General features: G+C 39.8%; 1 protein-coding gene across 1 annotated transcript; it reads right to left on the reverse strand.

Annotated features, from left to right (window-relative positions):
• Nucleotides 1-1,974: 1,974 nt before the first annotated feature.
• LOC135485719 (homeobox protein six1-like) lies at nt 1,975-18,539 on the reverse strand. Its single transcript, XM_064768113.1, has 2 exons — nt 17,835-18,539; nt 1,975-5,551 (listed from the first exon to the last, which is right to left on the reverse strand). Exons 1-2 carry the CDS (start codon nt 18,431-18,433, stop codon nt 5,293-5,295), a joined length of 858 nt encoding a protein of 285 aa, XP_064624183.1. The 5' UTR covers nt 18,434-18,539; the 3' UTR covers nt 1,975-5,292.
• Between the last annotated feature and the right edge of the window lie 341 nt (nt 18,540-18,880).

The raw sequence follows: 18,880 nt of genomic DNA on the forward strand, positions 1-18,880 counted from the left end.
GTAGCCGATCTATGAGGGGTCATATCAATGTAAAGGAGTTATATCATACGAAAAATTCTAAAGTTCCTTCCACGAGGAACGTAAGTCGACTTGTGCGCACCGCGATAATGACTTTGCGCAAGACCTGATGACACCGGACCTCCCTGCCACAATTGATAACCCTTCTGCTTTGCATCAGTTACGTGCGACGCGCGAGTTGTTCGCTCTCTTTTTTACTAACATTGCGCGTCGGTGATGCACTACTGCCACTGAAGCGATTAAAGGGATGTCAGTTGTGATGTGTACTGTACTTCGTAGTCTGGCATTCGAAGGCTATAAACGGCCAATCAAAATCCAAGATAGCAGTAAAACATGCCATTAAACAGTCAGTAGAAAGCATTTTTTAAATCATTCGAAAAATTTACCTGCTAGAATTAAAACTGACAAAAAAAGTTGTGCAGAATGATTGCCACATTAAATACATTGAGCATTCAAATCGGCCTGGTTCAGGGAACAAAGGTCTTGGCGCCAAAAGCAGACGTCGGCCATGTTGGCGAAAATTACCTCATACCATGTAAATTTCAAGAAATACATCAATTCAAGATCTCACGAACCGGTGCGGAAGCCAGACCTTCCTGCCTCCAAAAATGACGCGACGTCATTTCATGCATACCCCTGTTCCAGCAGGTTTGGACTTGGCAGTACCGTACTCTCACACAAACCTATACATTTCTGAACAGCTTACCACTTCTAGAATACATCTGGCCAAGTTTCAACGTCGTCTGGACATACAGTCATGCATAGACTGATGCAGCACAAGGCATGAGACACCCTGTATGATAACGCAAGTTTGAACTATTTCACCTTTATGTCTGTAACCTTCAAGATTAACAAGGATGGTGAAAAAATATTTTCATACACATCTACTCATCACCTTGAGAAAGCCAACTGACAACTATTTAATTCTTTTATATGAAAATAGGCTGTGGTTGCGGCTTGTGTTTGAGTTTTTTGCCCTCGATATTTTAACTTGAGAACATGTGCAATCTCACAGGAACCAGTTAATGTCAACATCCTGTTGAGCTATAAATAGCATGCGGGACCTGCTCACCGCGTAAGTGCACAGAAGAAACTGGTATTTTCCTCAAGTAAACGCCAGAGCTACCTCTTCACAAAATACCTCGGACATTTACATTTGAACAAGTAGCAATAGGGATAGAGCATGCCCATCTGTATACATGGTAATCACTCGAGATTGAAGAACTGTTTTTTTGGGAGGGTACAATCCGGACCTGATTACCATTGGCTAGTGAGACCCAAGGAGTCGCCGACGGTCGGGCATCTGCAAACAGGACGCACTTTGTCGCAACAGATGTCGTTGATGACGTAATATTCAATCTCATGACCTCATATCATGTAGTTTTTTTTGGTGGGAATGCCCAATCAAACATAAATGATATATCCACTCGGAAGTTTCTCGGTCGTTTTAAATTCTCACTATGGTTACAGCAGTAAAGCTCTGATATACATACTCTTTAATTCAAATTTTTCATGCACTTCAGAGCAGAGACACATTTTTAGGTCGTGGACGATGACATAATTCGCAAGTATCGTTTATGAATGTAATTTCATATTACTATCTGTGCACAGTTAAGGATTGAAATATGCTGTTTTCTTACATGTGAACACCAGGCATGGATGATTATAAGACACTGCGAAAGGCACAATCGATTCAACGGCTTGCCAATTGTGTGATGAACACATTTTGGCCAACTACTGTCAGACATTTCTATGGAATGTTTCTGCGTGGGTAAGAAGTCACCATCCTTCCCAGTCCTTAAAATTCTTTATTGATAGAAAACAAAACGTTTTGTTTTATGACGGTCTACCGACATTTCGTAATTCGAAACGAGGAGAGGCCCCGGCCGGATGTAAAAGATATAATGCCAAGAACCTTTTTTTCCGCACCAATTCAGAAAAAAGGAAACACATTGATTCAATATTAAAATGGCAATTTATTGGTTGGATAATTGATAGATTATGACAATTGTTCAGCTAAATCAAGCACCATATCTTGATCAATCCATTCCATTCACTCAAACGATAGACCTTTGGTCATAAAATTCTGATTTTGAAATAGTTTTGATATTCAGCAATGATTATCATTGTACATGTAGGCACCGGCCGTGAGACGGAAGTATTATTCAATGTGAATGTATTCCTCCGAACATGAAACTGCGTGCCGGCTGATATGAATTTCCTGAAATAATCTATATGCAAGCAAAGTGTCTAACCCTTTCTGTGCACTTCAAAACTGAAACCAATGATCACAACTAGACGACTGAAACAAATGCTCACAATGATGTTATAGTTTAACTATGGCCAATGATCAGACCTTGTAAAAGAGAGCGAAAACACAGTTTAGGTTTCTCGAAAGTTGAAAACGAACGAGTGCAAGAAAGTTCAACATCAAATGGTATCCGATTATAATGTCTCTCGGCCGGGCCGTACATAAAGCATTTTTCTAATTATCACCTTGGTAAATTTTAATTGGCAAATAGGTGTCTTTTTTATAGAAAATACGTATATTTTCTATCAATTGCCAAACAAATGTACTGCCCTCAAAAATATTACAATGATCCAAATTCCGTTAAAAATACATTAATAACAATTCACCCTAAGAGCGAAATTTGTTGCGAAATACACACAATGCACATAAATGGCTTTAATTAGCACTCTAAAGTATTTTGACAATTGACGTCAATTCAGAAACATACAGAAAGACGAGACCTGCCTTTTGAAATGTCATTGTCAATTGTCAATGTCAATTCGTTTAAACCCATGAGAAGTGTTTCATCGAACGCTTGTTAATACGTGCTATATAGACAATCAACTTAACGAAACGCATAAATGACATATCTGGATGAGTGGTGTACTATGGCTTCTTCATTATGTTCCATATTTTGTCAAACTAATTCGGTTATCAGAAACAGACATGAATTAAAAAAACAACTTTTCTTACTTTGTATCAAACATTTCTTATACAGTCAAGACAGCTATCGCAAGTAACATTGGTTGGCAGTTAATACCTCAAATGATACAATACTATCATGCTTGTAGTCCATTTTGTATTATGCGACGGTTCCCTGTACCCAAGGATATCAGCGGTATTGAAGGAAACACTGGAACGAATGTGTTTTTTCAAATAGATCTGGCCATAGGTTCTTGGCTGACCTCGTGTCACTAAATAGTGTGCACTAATAGTATTGTTACACAGCCCTGGGCAGCCATCTTCAGTTGACACCGTGACAGAGTTATACTCTGTTTCTTCAGCATGGATTAACCGAAAATAATCAGCGTTCAACTAAGTACCTTTGGTCAGAACGATGAAAAGCACTTTGCACGATTGTAAACATCATATCAAAGTAACTAGCCCCCTAAATCATTGGTAATATTTTCTAAAGTGTTCATTGCAATGGGATGATAATTATAGGATATCATAACTATTCCGAGGCTCAATGGTGAAAAGGACAGGGGCATAGCTATTGTCACGCATGAACGATACTAACAATCGAATGAAAACTATCATCTGCAACTGTCATCGCATTGCCATGCTTACATTAGAAAATATTACCACTGATCTCATAGGGGAGCTTACTTATTTTAAGTAGGTATGTTTTGTTCCTGGACATCGCAGTGAAGGCGGTCAGCCTGCATTGCCATTATACTTTCTGCAAAACAAAGATTATGAGAGGAGTATATACGTAGGCTCTTAGCGTAAGCGAGTTTTGGACACTGCACAATACTTACAGACAGGAACCGGTATGCAAAAAGTTCAATTGATTGTTAAAATTGATGGATACTATAACGCATCTCTGTTAGAAGCACGTCTCTCATCAGGATATATATGGTCAATCCAGCAAGAGTTGGACACTGGCCGGTGAGTCTAAACCGTGTTCTTGAGTGACAAGTGATGAAATGTTTGGCCGACATCATACCTCCACCGCATAAACACGCAGTGCTGTTTGTCATCAGAAGCCTACCTAAATGTGCAACATTGTCCCCAACAAGGTATCATAATGCGATTGTTGAAACAACTGAAGCAGCAGAAGAAAGACAGTCAATTGGTCGCTGATTTAGCATTACCATACATTTGACTATGTCCATATTTGTCGATATTCTTGGTTGAAATCAATAAGCCTACTTTACGTGTAGAAGTACTTTTTTCTCACAGTCACTCCCATATGAAAACAAATTCTCTGGCTGTGTTATAGTAACTCTACAGTCAATTCGGTGCATCTTATCTCTTGATCTGGTCACAGGAGTTATATGAGGTGTACATTCATTTTATACAATATAGGTTTATAATTTGAACTATTTACACATGAGACGGGCGAGACACGCGAGTACCGATAAGATTGCTTTGATTATCGAATATGTTGGGTTTTTTTTACCAGAGAATAGGGCACAGGATGTTCTACTGGCTTGGGTAATTGTATCTTACGACCCTTACAACGCTGTTATGATGTGTGTCCGGCTTGAGAGGAGGGGGTTATGACTGCATGTTTGTTGCTTAGTGTGTTCTTTCTTCTTTTTGAAGCAATATGTTTCAAAATCATTGTGAAGGCGACTGATTCTGACCCTTCACTTCATTCAGTGTGCCTATTCGTAACCAACAAATTGGCTTCAGATGGAAACCAATTCGATGAATCGATATGTGATCATACCAATAATGAACATCATTTAACCGAATTTAAGTATAAGCAGGTACAAAGAGTATTCACTATCGAAGATTCAAGACGAATACATTTGATACCGGTGACTTTGTTTTTACGATACTTTTCAGTGCAGCATGCTACCAAGCCTACCTAATGGGAAGGATGAAAACATTTTCATGTACAGTAAGTTGAACCGGGTTCATAAATGCCTACTTCGAATAGTTAATGATTCTCCTAGTTCTTGGAAATGTTTTAACACCATGATACCTATTTGATCAGGTCGGTGGTCATCAGATTAACCAAGCATAAACGGTCATCAATGTTCATCGGCATTCAATCCAAGTAAATAAATCAAAAGGCTGTAAAAACAGCCTCTCATATTGCACTTTATCAGCAGTTCAAAAGTATTTGATTAGTCAGTCAAAAGTCATAAACCTCAATCACCACCCTTTTCAGATGAACAAACAGAGCCATCCAAGCTAAGCTGCCTCGATGAGCCAGCACCCGTGACGGTAGCTTCCACTGGCTGGCCCTTAGCTGTAGCTTGGCTCCCCGCAGAAGGAGGTGGGCCCGTGACCGAGGTCTCCAACCACCGTCACAAGGCGTGGTAATCCGACAGCATCCCCGTCACGTCAGTCGTTCCATTGTGGTGGCTCATATTGGGAGGACTCCCACTTTGTTGCATAATCTGTATCATATTTTGTTGTGTTTTCTGCAGATCAGAGAACAATGTTTCGGAAGCAATTTCGTCAATGTGGGTCTGCCCATCTCCGCAGTCAGAACTATCATCTTCCATCATTGCCTTGTCGAGCTCCGCTGCGGCCGAAGCCAGTCCGCCTGTTCCAGTCCCATCTCTGAAAGACACAGAACACAAACATTGGTTAGTCACAAGTGCTAGGTAAATTCCCATTAGTGGTCAATCATTGTCGAACTGTCATTGACAGGAACAAATCTGTTAAGAAATGATAAAACACTTCAAGATGTGCCGCTCTGAATTCGATGTCAATTATCTGCTAGAAACAAAGAAACGGTGAGTAGTTGGACCTTTGTGTAATTAAGTCACCATTTGGAATACATTTCACTGATCACTGATCAGAATCTTTCCAGGAGCGAATGCCATGATGCTCCACGTGCAGGCTGGCAGGGGTGCAACCATGGCCTTTGGATTATTTCACACCAAGACTGAGTGTATTTTTGGAACGATACAAAGCCCTAGCTTCTGTTTGGGAGGAAATAATTTGCGGGGGTGAAATAAATCGCAGGCATTGAAGATACCAGCATGGAAGGGGCAAACATCAGGGCAGCTATGACCTTTTTTTGAACGTGCTATTGGATGAGCTAGATTTGCTAGTGCAACCGATACATCTAACAGATCAATATTGACATAACATTATTGGTCATAGTCTATTTCTAGTCTAAGATACCAGAAAAACTGACATCAGAGAGTCCTACATAGTGTTGTGCATAGTTTAGTACCTTAAAAAATTCGAGTGCACAGTCAGTAGTTAGTGTGGATGGTACTTCAGAGGCAAACCCATGCCATCGACCTTGGTACTTCACAAGTGAGCAATCACCTGACCTGTGTCGAATAGGTAATGTGTGAGCCGGGTGACAGACATTTTGTTACCAATGCAATGAGCTTTATTTAACAAGAGGGCCCAAAAAAAAGGAATCCCTGTCATAATTGTCTACTGTGGCCCTAAAAATAATGTTCCACTTGACATGAAAAATAATCAGATTGGCAAACTTGCAATTTGACGTCAAAATGAGCTTGCATGGCACTATCTTCTTCACCATGCCAAAAAATCATTTCTTTAAGACCAGTACAAAACTTAAATTTTGAGAGGTTTAGCAGGCTAAAAGCCCGAAAAACCAAGTTTTCAGAGCTGTAGGAGCTTCTGATGACATTTTTGTTGAGTGTCATTATGGGGTAAACAAACAACAAAGTGTGAAAATCGTGTGATTTTTGAGGAAATTTCCAAAAACCCTGGATAAAAAAATGCATTGTTTTTCCAACTGTATTCTTCGATAACGCATGAAACATTGATCCAACAGAAACGCCACCTCCCGAGCCTTTATCAGCATACAGTTGGCTAACTTTTCTGGCAGATAATTCCTGAAAATTCTGAGAAAACAGCTTGAAATTTTATTTGATTTGCGGCACTTTTGACTTGGGGAGCCCCATTTTATCACACATCAAAAATATCGCCGCGTCATCTACAGGCGAAAGATATGAACCAATCAGTGCGTTGTTATGTAATATACGGACGGGTTGTCCTATGCATTTGTATGGAGCGACCCATGGTCGACGATGTTTTAGTTAGCAGGACCAACCCCAGGTCGAGAATAGTCTGTATCATTCATTACAAAATTCGACGTGATACAACATGTACAAAGAAAGACCGTAAGAGTTGTATTTTTCCTCGGACAGTGTATTCATTCCGAATTTTAAAAACGATGGCATGCCATTTATGTTGACGGTATGTGCAAATTCTGTTTGATGATAAGGATAAGCAAATACCATTAAGTATAGCACCTTTTTTACTAAAACCGATCAATGTTCAAAAGCGCTTAATGCTTAGAAAGTCACACTTACGAGAACACCACTCAAAAAATAGTCACACGTCAAAGTCCCGTCTCAAAATAATCCACACGGATTCACCCGGTTGTCTTCTAGATTTGAATTTGCTCTTTGCCCTTTTAGGGTTATTCGAAGCGGCCAACTTTTTCTTGATGGAGGAAGGATATTTTGTTACCTTCAGAATACTGAGGCAATTTATAGTACATGTACATGTACGTTATCTGTGATGAGTGGTGGGCTGCCGGAAGATTTCTTTCTGAAGGATGACACAACGCACAGCCTATATTCTCCCTTTTAAAGTATAAATCAGCACACCTCCAAAACACTCGTCTGTGTGACCCAGTATGATTGGCAGTATAATGAGACATAAACGTCATTTTTCCATTTTCCTCCTGACATCCCATACAATGATATTCATTGTTCAGTGTCTTATCCAAATATCGCTCTGGGATAGTCGTTTTATTTGAAATTACCGTAGCGGTAAAAGTAGTCTGGTTATTGAAGAACACCTTGTTATCAATCTAATCTTTTCTTTATTTAAGAATTCCTACTTTATTTTTCGACAGAAAGAATTTTTCGTGAAATCATTTTCCTTGGGTTTCAATTGTGGGATTCGTTTGTTTGGTTTGATGAGAGTGTGATGGGTGAACAAAAGTTGGTTAGGCAGTATGCAGCTAAGGTTTGAAGGAAAGATGTAGGGCACTGATGAACACGCCTACACGGTTACGGTAATTGCACCGCCAGAATCACAAATTTACTGTCGACTGATGTGATGATGACTTAGGCTGAAGCAGCAGCACTTGTTTTGGGCGTGTGTACGTACTTCCATCATATCATTAGTTCCTTTCCCAATGCAAAAGTTTCCCAATTACAAAACAATGCATTTCATCATTCTGTCCATCCGTCAAAGTTCGTTTACACAAAACGTTCAAAATATCATGATCTAAGTTTAATGTTTTCCTTTTGAGTCACCCACTGTATTTCGGAATCAATACTACAAAATAGGTTACTTACGGCACGCCGGTTTTTTTTTACAGAGACATGACCACGGTTATTATTTTGTTCTACGAATAAGACATAATATAGACATAATCTATAGTTTCTCGATCTAAGACGTCTTCAATAATTACTACAGATTACATAGGCCAAGGACAAGACGTCACGATGCCTTGGTTTCGCCCATATAAATAGTCAATACATTGTAAATGAAAACATTAAACATGTTGACTATCATCGAACGACCGTGTGGACATGTACCTAGTGTGGTTTGATTTTAACATTCATAATCGATCCTAAATCGGTGAAACTATCGTAATTAAAACAAGGACTGGGGTAGTAATTCTCCTTCCCATAGCATGCAGTAGACTCATAGACTGCATATGCAACACCAGCAGTTTCAAAAGATATGTTCTATGCGAGATGTGCTACTGGAATCGTCCATGATTGTCCATGGACGACTGCTTTTACAGCTGTATTACATTCGTTCTGGTCAAATATTTTACCGTTGAATCCAAGCAATGACATCTGTCTGTCAATCCAACTCGATCAACAAACACATCTGAGTAATATACTACAGTGAATTTAAATTGGTATTTACTGATTTTCATGCACAAAGAGCCGAACAATCAGCCGGAGTAAACAGTTCGTTGAAAACCTGACACCGGCGGGAGTCCTGCTTGAAACAGCTTTGTTGGCCAGGTCTATCATTTGTCCAAGGGGCGTGTGAAGAAAAATGTGTACTGTATGTATGGGTTCATTATATCAGATCGTTTTAAGATATTAAATAGACGAAGACCGCCCATTATCTATCAGTCTTTATGATTGTGGTTATGTTATGAAATATGATATCATAGTGAATGTGCAGCAAACTTCCTCTACGAATGAAAATCCGTTGACCTGCATTTAATATCGTGCCATCTATAAAGTGTACACATATCAGTGATGATATCACGCATTTGAATTTCGATCGATGATCCGAAGATTTAATTACTTTGTAGGGCAAATGTCAAATGTATTTGCACTTAGAAATACAGCGTTGAGCTTTTGAAATCATTAAAGAGTTTTCAGCCAACACAAATACGCACCCCTGGAGGTTTTCTGGCGATACGAAATGCCCTTCGAGTGGTGTTTCAAAATTACAAAAGCCATGGGGGGGGGGTCATTTTGCCTTAAAAAATCTCGTCTACTATGAGAACATTGGTGATATTGTTTTTATTTCTAAGAGTGTATTTTATCAATCACAATGTAATACTACACTGTATATACTAGGTAGAACCTGGCTGTGTAAGCTACCGCTTAATTATTGAGACAGTAACGTAGGGAATCAGTGGAAGATGGCATGCATGCAATGACAGGATACATCCACATGCCTTGGACTCTTTGCCGTTTCAGCCAGGAAATCCGGATAATAATTGCATCATTTCTCTAAATTAATTGATAACTAGTCATTTGAAAAAATATCACATCAAATGTTGAACCCTTTTTGTGTTTTAAAAAACAATGAAAAGAATGAAAAATAAGAAATATAAGAAAAAAATATTGACGCATAATCATTGTGCGCTTGCCTTAAGTGTCTTCACTGTTTTCTGGGCCAGGCATGATTCAGACGGCAGCTGCGAGATTCCCACGCTGAGGGAAAGGTTTTGTACTCTGGTACGATCCACAGATTCCTCGAGGTGTTTAGATTGGAAAATAGACAAGCGACCCGACTCCATCTTAAGCCGAGAAATTGTTTAATCTACTCCCGTTCAAGGCATTTTCAATACAATTTGCCGGCATATTTGCTTTTCATGCAGCACTAGGTTGTGCTTGCTGACAACATGTCATAGTCAATAGGCCTCTACTTAAGCAGTCAGCTTGGATAAATATTTGGATAGGGGAAAGAAAGCCCTGCTCGAGTGCACAATAGAATCGAATGAAGTCGTCATCCTATTTAATAACCAAATATGAACAACCTTTCGGTTATGAACTACCAAATTTTATTTTGCCTTCACTGGATGGCTGGCCCATTATGAGAGACTCTGGAGAGGATAGGCTCAATTATTGGAGTTTGGGATTATAACAAGACTAAACATTTTCTGTATGTCACATCGATCGTCAGATGATATAGGTTGACCGTGATGATATTTTAGCGATGGTTTATTCTAATTTACATTTTATTTGTGAAGCCGATTTTAGAGTGGCCACACCAACTGCAATTCTAATGAAATTATTAATGCGACTAATTGCCACTTTTATCATAAACATGCATACTTTCATGACAGCATAAATAATCTAATTGCTCCTTACTTTAAAGCAACAACGTCCTAGACATTTGTGTTTGTTTCTATCTTTTGTTCTGATTATTCCTTTTCAAAATAAAATTGGAAAAATACGTATTGATTTGACCACGAGTTATATAGCAAGTAATTTAACATCAAACGTGCTCTAAATTTGAAAAAGGCCATGAAAGTTATTTTAGATACAGGCTGAAGGAAATAAGTGCACCCTAGAAACTCCACTTCTGCCAAAGTCAGTCTTCTAAGTTTATACCACCTGGCCGATCGCAAAGTTTTCTTAGTTTTATTCTAAATTGACATATATTAGCAGAGGTTAAACAGAACCCTGTTTTCTAAGTTGTTTTTTGTTACCATGCCGATGGGGAACACTGAGATATATACCTTCATGTCTCTCCGCAAATTTTGGATATATTCACAGCCCTGAAGTTATACATACTTGTATGAGACTGGTATAATAGGAGAAAAATATATACTAATTCCTTGAAATATTATACTTTAATCAAAGCGCCGAGTTTTTGTATCTACACTGACAATCAATCACATTTGTTTGCTGCCTTTGTATTTATCTTTACGTTTGCAATGCTGCTAATGAACTGGGACAGCTCACAACGAGGTATAGAAATAACAAAATGAACACTCATAACTTGAGTTCTCTATGTTTGGCACCATTTTCGATAACATCCTCCAATTAAATTTAGCGCCTACTTGCTGTGGCTTTGTTGTGGTTACCATTATTGGTCATCAATAAAGAACGGGTGCCAATCGACAGTTAGTTGAAGGATTTTGTGAAGTGTATTCGACTTGCTATTAGTTGTAGCCGTTATGCAGCGGTCAGCGTGAACTCATCGCCCCTCCCCTCTCCCGCCAGACACTCGACACCCATTCGACGCTTTGCAAAAAATTGAGGGCCAGACTTCGTCTCATGTTCACTAAAGATGATTTTCTCCAGGTATTATTTTAAGCTTAAAGACCGAGAAATTTTCCTTTTTTTCACACGGTTGCAAATGAAAGGCCAAAAATACGATACAAAGGTATATATATATATGTTGTTCTGCTGGGGTTGGTATTTTAGATTAAACGAAAACGAAACAGTCTTTAACTGCCATTATCGTTTTGGAATGAGCCTGAGCAGAGTCCTTGAGGGAGGTTCGTTTGGACACTTCCAGGGTGGTCAAGAGAAAACGGGACGACAAATTCTAGTGCCACATCATGGAGTACCCTTCTTGAAGAAAATGATGACAGCTTCGTAATCCTTTAGCTACGTTATCTGCATGAATAACCCGAACCTGACACATATTTGTACTATGGGTAATCTTCACATGTGTTAGGAAAGCCGTGTACTGCAAGGAACGATTTGTACATACCACCAAAACTCAGAAATTCGACACATGATTTCTGCAAGCTCGCCGGAAATTGACAGACCTCGATATTTAGCACCTCGATCAGGTCTGGCCGTCAATTCGACTCCGAATTGGCGTCTACCCCCTTGACGGGGGAAAGAGGGGGTGTACAGAGCGGTTGACCTCTGCATTATTTGCTATTATGGATGTTTTATAATGTGCAGGAAATAACAATGGTAATGATACACAAAGTAGCCAATACCGGTCGCCATGCAAAAGTCCTCATCTGGATTAAACATGAGAATAAAACAACACGGACTTTTCAAACAATGGAATATTGTACACAACTTGTGTGCAGGGGATGTTTCATGCAGTAATTACCTTTAAATAACTTATAACCGAAATAATGGGGAAGTGACTTTTACAGCAGAGTCAACACCTTTAAGTCATTGCCTTGCTGCACTTATTTTCATAGCCCCAGCTTTATCTGTTCATAACTAATGGAAATATCAGGAAACTATACTTACAGAGCTTCCTGTGAATTGAAAAATGGGTCTCAGGGCATTGTATGGTAATTGATAAAATTTAGCTGCAAAGTAGGACACCGTACAGTACAGCAGAATAGACGAAATACAGAAATGAGGTAGCATTAATACTGATGAATGTATCAGATTTTTAAAGAGACCTAGGCATCAGTCAAGTAGAAACTTTGATAGTTTACAGGTATCCCTATCATAAATCAGGTCTAGTTACTTTTACACGAGGACGGTTCTAACCCTCCTCACCTCGAGCCACTTTAAGCCGAATCACCTGTAACTGTCTTTGCGCTATCTACACGGAGACGGATCGAGTCGCCGACTCAAGTTCAGTTCAGGCCACTTAAACCACTCACCCGTCGCTTGGTGGCGCATGTGACTCTTTTTTTCGGTGGAGGTTTGAAAGTTGCGTTTTGGTACGTTTTGGTACAACACTCGGCTAACTTCTGCTCCACGAGTAGCCATTGCGAGTAAATAATCAATGTATTAGACACAAAATCGAGATCAATCAAACAAAGCTATAAACTGTACTCCTGTTATATATATGATTCTGCCGCGTGTTTTCATGAACAGCTATATCATGATATACCGCGCTACCCGATTTTAGTACCGTACGCAAAGTGACTCGAGGCCAGTACGGTTCTACACGAGAGATTAAGCGTCTTGAAGTGGCTCCAACCCGCCTCAAGTTACTCGAGACTGCAGCGCAAACGCGCCTCGGGTCAGGTCACTTGAAGACGGTTCTGATTTTGTTCTACACGGTGACCTTTGTAATGACGGCAGCCACTTGATACCGCAGTTATAAGAGTGCCTCTGTTGGGATATACAATAGCGACAGTTGTACGTTATGAAGAACTTCGGTACAGAGCCTCATTAAAGTGCCACTAATATATAACTGCCATATCATGAAATCGAGGAATTCATAAAAAAATGGCCTGAACTTTAAATCACCGGAGTTGTTGGACAGTGATATTATGAACATAGTAGATATAGATTCGTGTTTGTAACAAAATTTCCATGCATCCAGACATTATACTTTTTGTTTTATACTACTAAAGCTGGAGTTAACATTTGTAATATCCATTTTTTGGTCAGTATTCGTTTTTACCAGATATCCCGAAACTTGCATCTGTGTTTCAACACAACTGCATGAAAATGTGCATGTCACCGCCCGAGTGGAATCATTTTATTTCTCTGTCGGAACAATAATCTTTCGAGGTGATTCAATAATGCAGTATGCACCAACAATCGTATTGACGAGTTAAAATTTACAAATACTAAACGCAACAAAGAACACTATAAACTCATACATTTTGGTTTAATTCATTCAATTGTTTTCGGTAAACATTGATTTGGGCAGATTCATTAGATTTCTGAACATTGTATCACGGTCACTTGCGAATTTTTATGAGAACTGGATATTGCGAAGTTTTTATGTTAACTTTTATAACTTTTAAGTACAACTGCAAGGAGCATGGAATTTCGTGCATGAACGCATATTATATATATCGAAATGTGTACCTTAATATCGGTGACTAGTTAAAAAGATTGCCAAATCATACTTTACCCTTGATTAAAGTTCATGGCGTTTGGTCTTCCTTCCATTTTTTTTCATACTGCCATATTATTCAGCCACTCTTCGGGACTCTCAGCTAAAGACAAATGTGTTTACCTCCAGCAAATTAAATTCAGACCTATAATCATACCTCAAGTACGGATTAAACATATACTTACATATAATATGCATTTTCATGTTTACCCACATTCGACTGTCCGGAGACTATTGAATAGTGTGTAATTTTCATATAAAAGTATTGTTTGCAACGTTAGACTAGACTCAGGACAGCTGCATAGTTTACAGATTTACCCCTTGGGCATCGACTGAAGATTTGAAAACAGGTGTGCACGAAATGTTCTCCGTATTGATTGCATTCCTAGTTGAAATAGTGCTTGATGATCAATGCATAAATGTACATGTATTTTGTTTTAAATGGCGTGCATTGTGTGATTTGCGCTTTAGCGTTCATCATTCCTACATGACTTCATTAGGTCCTAAGCGTTAGCCCCCGTATTACTGTTCCTATCGTCTCTATTCTATTCCCGCCATCCTGGTGTCCATCACGACTCACGTGATCCTCAATTTGTAAACATACCTGCGGTGATTGGCGACTGAAACTGAATTGGTGATATAAGCCCTGACACCAAAGTAAAAAATCAAGTTACGATAGATACAGCCATTTTGTTTTGGTTTGACACAGTTTTCCACCAACAATGGTAGTAATTTACTTCCTCTTAAACAAAGCATTTTCTTGCTGTGTGTTATCGACGGCTGGTCCACACGTTAAATGCTAGGGACAAACAAAACTAATTAATTAATTACACCTTGGAAATGTGATATCTATACCATTTTACCATACATTTACCTTAAACAAAATGAGTCAACGCCCATATAGGTTGCAATTGCGGCGGAAACATCAGTTTAAAAAAGGTAGTCGTCCACGACGGTATCGCAATCGGTATTGCAGTTTAGGTGACGGAGCTAAATGCCCACTATTCCCGGGTAAATTAAGGCAATAAACCGACTAATAAAACTTAATAATCCATGGCTGAGCCGTCGGTTTATCACGGCAAATTGTATGATAATGCCATTGCTCCTCTTCAGCCCGTAAATATTGTCTTAGCTAAGGCGTTTAAGAACATCATCGACTTGACTTCAACGCCCACAATACAAGCTGATTATCTCTCTAGAGTGCATCTGCCTCCGGCTAAACCAAGACATTGCATGGAGTAACCAATTCAAAGAAAGAGGCCAAGCTTCTGCGGAGGCGAACAATGAGTAGATGCACAGAAGTCTGCAGCCTGGTGAGGAGATGACAGGCTTGGGCTAGCTCCTGCAGAGAGGCCCGTCAGGTTCCATTCAAAGCCACGACCACCTCTTGAGGGGCGTGTGCCCCTCAACGTTCACACAACATTGTCCCTCAGCAAGAAATATTGTGAATGGTTTGGAATTCCCAACTTCAGAATTTCATAAATCTGGCTTTTCATATGGCGGTGTTTTACTAAACCCCTATCAGCCCTATATGGCAGGCTATTAGAAAATTTGGAATTGGGATTTTGGAATGAAACAGCCGGTCTTGCACTTGAGAAAGTGCTAGAAAGAGGTGCAGAGCCCCTTGTGTTTAGTCATCTCGCTCTCAAGTAACCTGATTCGCCTGACCCAAGAGGACCTTCTTTGACATTTGAGAATGGTGGAGGCATGAGGCATCAATATGGCAGTGTTAATACAGTATTAATCAAGGGATTATTGACCGCGTGCTTCTGCAATGTGCCTGACATTTACTGTGAGGTTATTGCTGCAGTGACAACACAATAAAGAAACTTAGTGTGAAAATTAAACTGGTGGCCAGCCGGCATAAATTGCTAAATCAGTAGACAGTACAGAGGTAACCTCAGCATCTTAAATTAACTATCATATGTTATTGTTACAGTTTGGGATTTATTTTTTGCAGAAAGTGCCATTTCTTAAATTCGGAGGTTGTCAAAAGCCTCTCGAGTGAACTTTCCACGATTAAAACCGCTGGACGTTCAGAATAAACCTCATCATGAAGAGTGAAAAGGAGGACAGGAACGAATTCCATCATCACTGTAAAATGGTTCCATAACATTGTGTTGGTAGGACCTATCGGCATAAATCCTGGTCTAAATTTTCTTTTCAAAATGAACATTACCGCCGAACTGGTGTACATGAAGGTGCTTACATGATCGATACTGAGTAAAACAATACGCCTATCACATGCTTTGTAGTTTTTTCTGTCATGCTGACTCCGTCGATAGTTTGCTGTATGTTTTAATTCACCACGCCACTTTCTAGGCTATTGGTTTGTTTCAGCCATGAACCAATGAATGTATGAAGTTAACAGCCCATAAATTCGATTTTCCAATGTTTCACAGCTGCTTGGATGGATGCATATATAGCAACAAAACCACACAGCAGAAAATTTGTGAGATTTTCAACGGTTCAACTTCAAAGCTGAGCCCTGATAATCCTCTGTTTTACAAGTAAACAAAATACCTGTAATCTAGGACTAGAGAGAGCACTAATTCCGTGCATTGCAAACTGACTGTATCAGAATGTTCATGGTGAAAAAGTATGTCAGCAGAATGCATTTCTTGGCTTGTATGGTTATGTGCTTGACTAGTTACATGTAGACGCTTGTATGAAAACGCTGGACGAAACAACCAGGTAAAAGGCGATGCATGCGATTACAGATAGAAAGATGCTAGTGAAGGCCTCATGACGGAGCATGTCAGAAGCCTAGTCAATTAAAAGATATGCATATATGAAAATATGAGTTTGCTTGTAAACCATACTATTATATTAGAAAGAAAGTGTAAAATAACATCGTTTTTGAAGATCGCCATAGAATTTCTGTCTATCTACAAAAACATGTGTTATCTTATACTTTCTTTCCGATATTGTTCATCTTGATAGACACGGCATCTTCCTATTCTCATGCTTTTATATTGAAATATTCTCAAGTCCGCAATGAAACCAGGTGAACGTTAACTGAGATAAAATCAATACATGTAGGCGTTGTTTTTAAAGAAATCTGACAGAGGTCGAAATCCATACTTTTCAGCTGACAGACCTTGTTTGCTATTGGAAGTAATAGTTTTAGAGTACTCGATAGCCGGGGCCGTACCCGATGCATAGCATTTACCAGAGCCAGCATCATACATGAATGTGCTTGATACGTTACATTGAATGAAAGACCATGTCATATATATATTTAAAGAGTTTGGGAAGTGAGTCAAATTGTCCCAGCAACCGCTGCTCTTTCTCTGCCAACTTAGGTTTTCTGGCGTCAGATATATGTCAGTCTGTTATTTGTGTAAAAACTTGAACTTGGACCATTCCATTTCACCCTTTGTCTAGCATTCCTTCGTTGAACGGCAAGCACACCTAGCCACGTAGAGTGGTACTTCGGGATACTTTTGGTGTTACTTCAGAAGGATATACTGGAACATACGAACGTGTGCATCATGATCATGATGATATTAGGGATAAACATGGCCGACCAAGAGACACATGATGAATTTCTGGCAGGAGTCATATTGCCGTTGATGACTATGCAACATCCTGAATCGTACACAGAAATACGGAAATTGTGAAAGATGAAAGTATTTTAGAAGGGCATTTAAAGGTCCCTTTCATGGGATCCGCTAAGCCAATCGTGCTCCAGTCAGGGATTGTCATGGATGATGATCACCATGACCAAGATCCGGATCATACTTCTCGAAATTCTTAACACTGGCCCAAACTGGTGCACGAAATTCCTCCATTTTGGAAGAAGCATCCATGTTGACGCCAGTCAGAGAAATAAAAAAACCGTTATGCCTACCTGTCTTTTTGTTCAGCTGCTCGGTCCCTTTGTCTTCTATTTTTAAACCAGTTGCTGACTTGGGTCGTTGTCAGTCCAGTTCCCTCTGCAAGCTCCCGCTTTTCCCGCGGCGACGGATACGGGTTATGGGCATACCACTCCCTGAGAACGTTCCGTGACTTTTCCTTAAAACAATAACTTGTCTCTTCTCCATCCCAGATAGTCCGAGGCAGTGGAAATTTCCTCCGAACCCTGTACTTTCCAACTGCACCGAGAGGTCGTCCACGCAGTTTTTCCGCCTCGAGGTAGTGTGCCTTCAACCACAAGGCCTGTAGTTTTGGATGATTATGTGGGGAAAAGTTGTTGGTCTCCAAAAGCTTGTACAATTCTCGAAAGTTCCCTCGGTGAAACGATACAACCGCTTTAGCTTTGATGACACTTTCATTTTTGTGCAAATGTTCACAGGCCGGTAATGACCAAAGAAATCGAGCGAGCCGTTCGATGTTACCACTTTGCTGAAGAACTTCACAAACACACGCCACTTGTTCTTGTGTGAAACCAAACGACGGAATCACGGTCGTTTGGCTACCGAGAGGTGATGATCCTTGTTCACTGAGCATCACGTCCGTACGTAGATATCAAAATTCAGATCTGCTCTCAAATTCCAACTTGGAGAAAGGATCTCAGTGTGAAAAACAAGGCAGTACAACGTGTGGGGCTACTTCATCGTCTGAGTATAATTATCCGATGATCGTAATAGGCTGTTGCTCGCTCCCGATTGGCTGTGCTATATGACCTAGGAGTATATGGATAATCAGAACGGCTTCGAGTGCTCCGTTGGCATAGTAACCACGTCAATCATGTAACCAGAGATGGTATTATATGTCAATACGCGCCAAGGCCTTTAGACAGAATGAAAGGTAATTTGTCTTCAAAGTCTTCAACGATTTCCCCTCTCAATAACTGGAGATGCGATGACCTAGTAGTTGGCACAATGTGTCAATAGACGAGTGATAGTCATTGAGGGTTCTCCTTTGTCGAGACTTGACTAAACTCTATCATGTCTC

This window comes from Lineus longissimus, chromosome 3 (genome assembly GCF_910592395.1).
Source record: "Lineus longissimus chromosome 3, tnLinLong1.2, whole genome shotgun sequence".
NCBI lineage: Eukaryota > Metazoa > Nemertea > Pilidiophora > Heteronemertea > Lineidae > Lineus > Lineus longissimus.

Bases quoted from the DNA above. Each gene is read 5' to 3' on its own strand.
- LOC135485719 (XM_064768113.1), bottom strand. From the start codon at position 18,433: ATGCTCAGTGAACAAGGATCATCACCTCTCGGTAGCCAAACGACCGTG. The intron at 5,552-17,834 runs GTAGGCATAACG...TGTGTCTTTCAG, and splicing joins GCAGCTGAACAAAAAGACAG to AGATGGGACTGGAACAGGCG.